The sequence below is a fragment of the Salvelinus sp. IW2-2015 genome, unplaced genomic scaffold, assembly GCF_002910315.2.
Source record: "Salvelinus sp. IW2-2015 unplaced genomic scaffold, ASM291031v2 Un_scaffold4465, whole genome shotgun sequence".
Classification (NCBI taxonomy): Eukaryota; Metazoa; Chordata; class Actinopteri; order Salmoniformes; family Salmonidae; genus Salvelinus; species Salvelinus sp. IW2-2015.
The window spans coordinates 52,783-55,242 of NW_019945735.1; the positions used below are offsets into that span (position 1 = coordinate 52,783).

Genomic DNA, 2,460 nt, shown 5'->3' on the forward strand with positions numbered 1-2,460 from the left:
CTTTCCTCCCTCTCTCTTTTCTCCCTCCCTCTCTCCAGGAGATCAAGCAGAAGCAGAAGGCCCAGGAGGAGTTGAGCGCCCGCCCCCAGCCCCTCCCACTCCCAGACGTGGTTCCAGACGGCGACTTTCACCACGGCAACTACGGAATCCCCGCCCTCAACGGAGGCCATGCCCCCTTGGGCCCTGCTATGCTCGCCCCCGGCCTACAGCAGCCCAATCGAAATCACGGACTTCTTGGCGGGGCCTTGGCCAACCTGTTTGTGATTGTAGGGTTCGCGGCGTTTGCCTACACGGTGAAGTACGTGCTGCGGAGCATCTCCCAGGAGTGAGAGAGGGCTGAAGAAAACGGGACTGTTGACCCTCGGCCCAGTTACAGGACTATTAGAGGATTTAGACATGCGGGGGGGGGGACCACCCACCTGGAGGAGGAGGTGGGGGTATGGGGGGAATGAATGGAATGGGGTTGGTTGTTGATCTTCTCTGTGCTTATGACCCATTAGCAGGTGGAAGTGCTTGGCTCATGGGTTGTATAGTGAACCATAGACATTTAAGTTAAGGTAGATTGGTGATTCTCTGTGAAAAGCAACGTTATATTGTATAGCAATGTGGCTTGGCAGCCATGTTGACCATAGACTTAATTAATTGTTCTTCTCCACATAATTACTCTGAATCCGCCGTGTTGTCGGTGTCTGTGTGCTAGATCAATTCTATCTGTTGTGCCGCCATGTTGGCTGATCCCTGTAAAGAATCGTGTGGAATTTGGAACCGTGTTTCTGTTCTGCCTGTTCCAGTTTTATGTAGGAGGTCTTAGGTGGAGATAGATAGCTCTCTGTTGCCGGAGAACAAGATTCAGACTCAATTGGTAAGTGTTCCCGTTCTGTGTCACCTGTAAGACAAACAGACTCCACCCCCAAGATATCCTCTCTCCAGGTGTCCCCAAGGACGGTCTGCTGTCCCCAAGGACGGTCTGCTGTCCCCAAGGACGGTCTGCTGTCCCCAAGGACCATTTGCTGTCCCCAAGGACGGTCTGCTGTCCCCAGGGACGGTCTTCTGTCCCCAGGGACGGTCTGCTGTCCCCAAGGACGGTCTGCTGTCGCCCCAAAAGGACGGGATGCGGTCTGTCCCCAGGACGGTCCTGCTGTTACCGCAAGGACGGCGTCTGCTTCCCCCAGGGCGGCTGCTGTCGCCCAGGTTGACGAGTCTTCTGTCGCGCAAGGACCAGCTTTGGCTGTCCCAAGGGAAGGCGGTCTGAGCTGTAACCAGGGAGGCGGTTCTGCTGTCACCCAAGGAGCCGATACTTGGCTGTCCCCAGGGACGATCTGCTGTCCGCCAGGAGCATTTGCTGTACGGCGCGAAGGGACGATCGTGCTGTGGCGCCGCCAAGGACCATTTGCTGTTGCGGGCCAGGGACGGATCTGCGCTGTCATCAGGCTCCCTCCACATAGGCGGGCCAAAGGACCAATTTTTGCTGTGCCGCCCAGGGACAGGCCTGCGCCACACAGGGTGGACGGGCGCTGCCCACGCACAGGGAGCGGCCAAGGGACGGTCTGCTGTCCGCCAGCGGACGGTCTTGCTGTTTGCTGAGGTCTTCAAACCATTGTTTCGATGCTGAAACTCATATGGCATTTTAATTTAATTTTAATTAGGGCCGCATCAATGATTATCATTCAATATGAAGTATTTGCAATAACCAAACACGACAGAAGCGGCTGTTGTAGTCACGCCCCCGCCGCCCCCCATGGGGGGTGGGGCCGCTTACCAAGATGAGCTGACGGCTGGCTTTTGCCCCGAGATGTCTTCTGTTTGGCAGACACAGCATTCAGGATAGCATTGCCGTGGCGTCGCATATCCAACCCTGTTATCTCAGGTCTAAACCTCGGCATACATATCATTCCTTATATAGTATTGAAGTTGGGCTACTGTTTATCAGGGGGCATTGCTCCATCACCCTGTTAATGCTATCTAACGGCCCGCAAAGCATAGCTTTTCTTTATAGGTATACTACTGTTTATGCAGGGCATGCTCCATCCACCCTTGTTATGGCTAGTCTAACTCCCGCAAACATACCGTTCTTATATAGTATATAGCTAGGCTGTTTATCAGGGCCAATGCCTGCGCATCCACGCGCTGTTATCTAGATCAACCGGCCAGCATACATGGGCCGATCCTAGACCAGGGCGGCGCGGTAAGTAGCAGTATATAGTATAGGCTAGCTTTTGAGCGCAGGGGCGCGGCTATGGGCAGTATTGATAGTATGATGCTACTTTTTGACGCAGGGCCGCGGCTAGTGCAGTATAGTAGTTATACTATAGCTACTTTTGACGCAGGGCCCGGGCTAGTGCAGTATATAGGTATACTCTACTTTTGACCCAGGGCCGCGGGCTAGTGGGGCAGTAATATAAGTCATATGTAGGCTGGTTTTGAACGCAGGGCGCCGGATAGTGCAGTAATAATAGTATA

The 2,460-nt window shown here is 54.1% G+C and overlaps 1 protein-coding gene across 1 annotated transcript in view; it reads left to right on the forward strand.

Annotated features, from left to right (window-relative positions):
- Positions 1-765, forward strand: part of ube2j2 (ubiquitin-conjugating enzyme E2, J2 (UBC6 homolog, yeast)) — a 15,099-nt gene extending 14,334 nt beyond the window's left edge. The window contains exon 6 of the mRNA XM_070441657.1: positions 39-765. Within this exon, the coding sequence (XP_070297758.1) occupies positions 39-329 (291 nt within the window). The 3' untranslated portion in view covers positions 330-765. The remainder of the gene's footprint in view (positions 1-38) is intronic.
- The last annotated feature ends 1,695 nt before the right edge of the window (positions 766-2,460 follow it).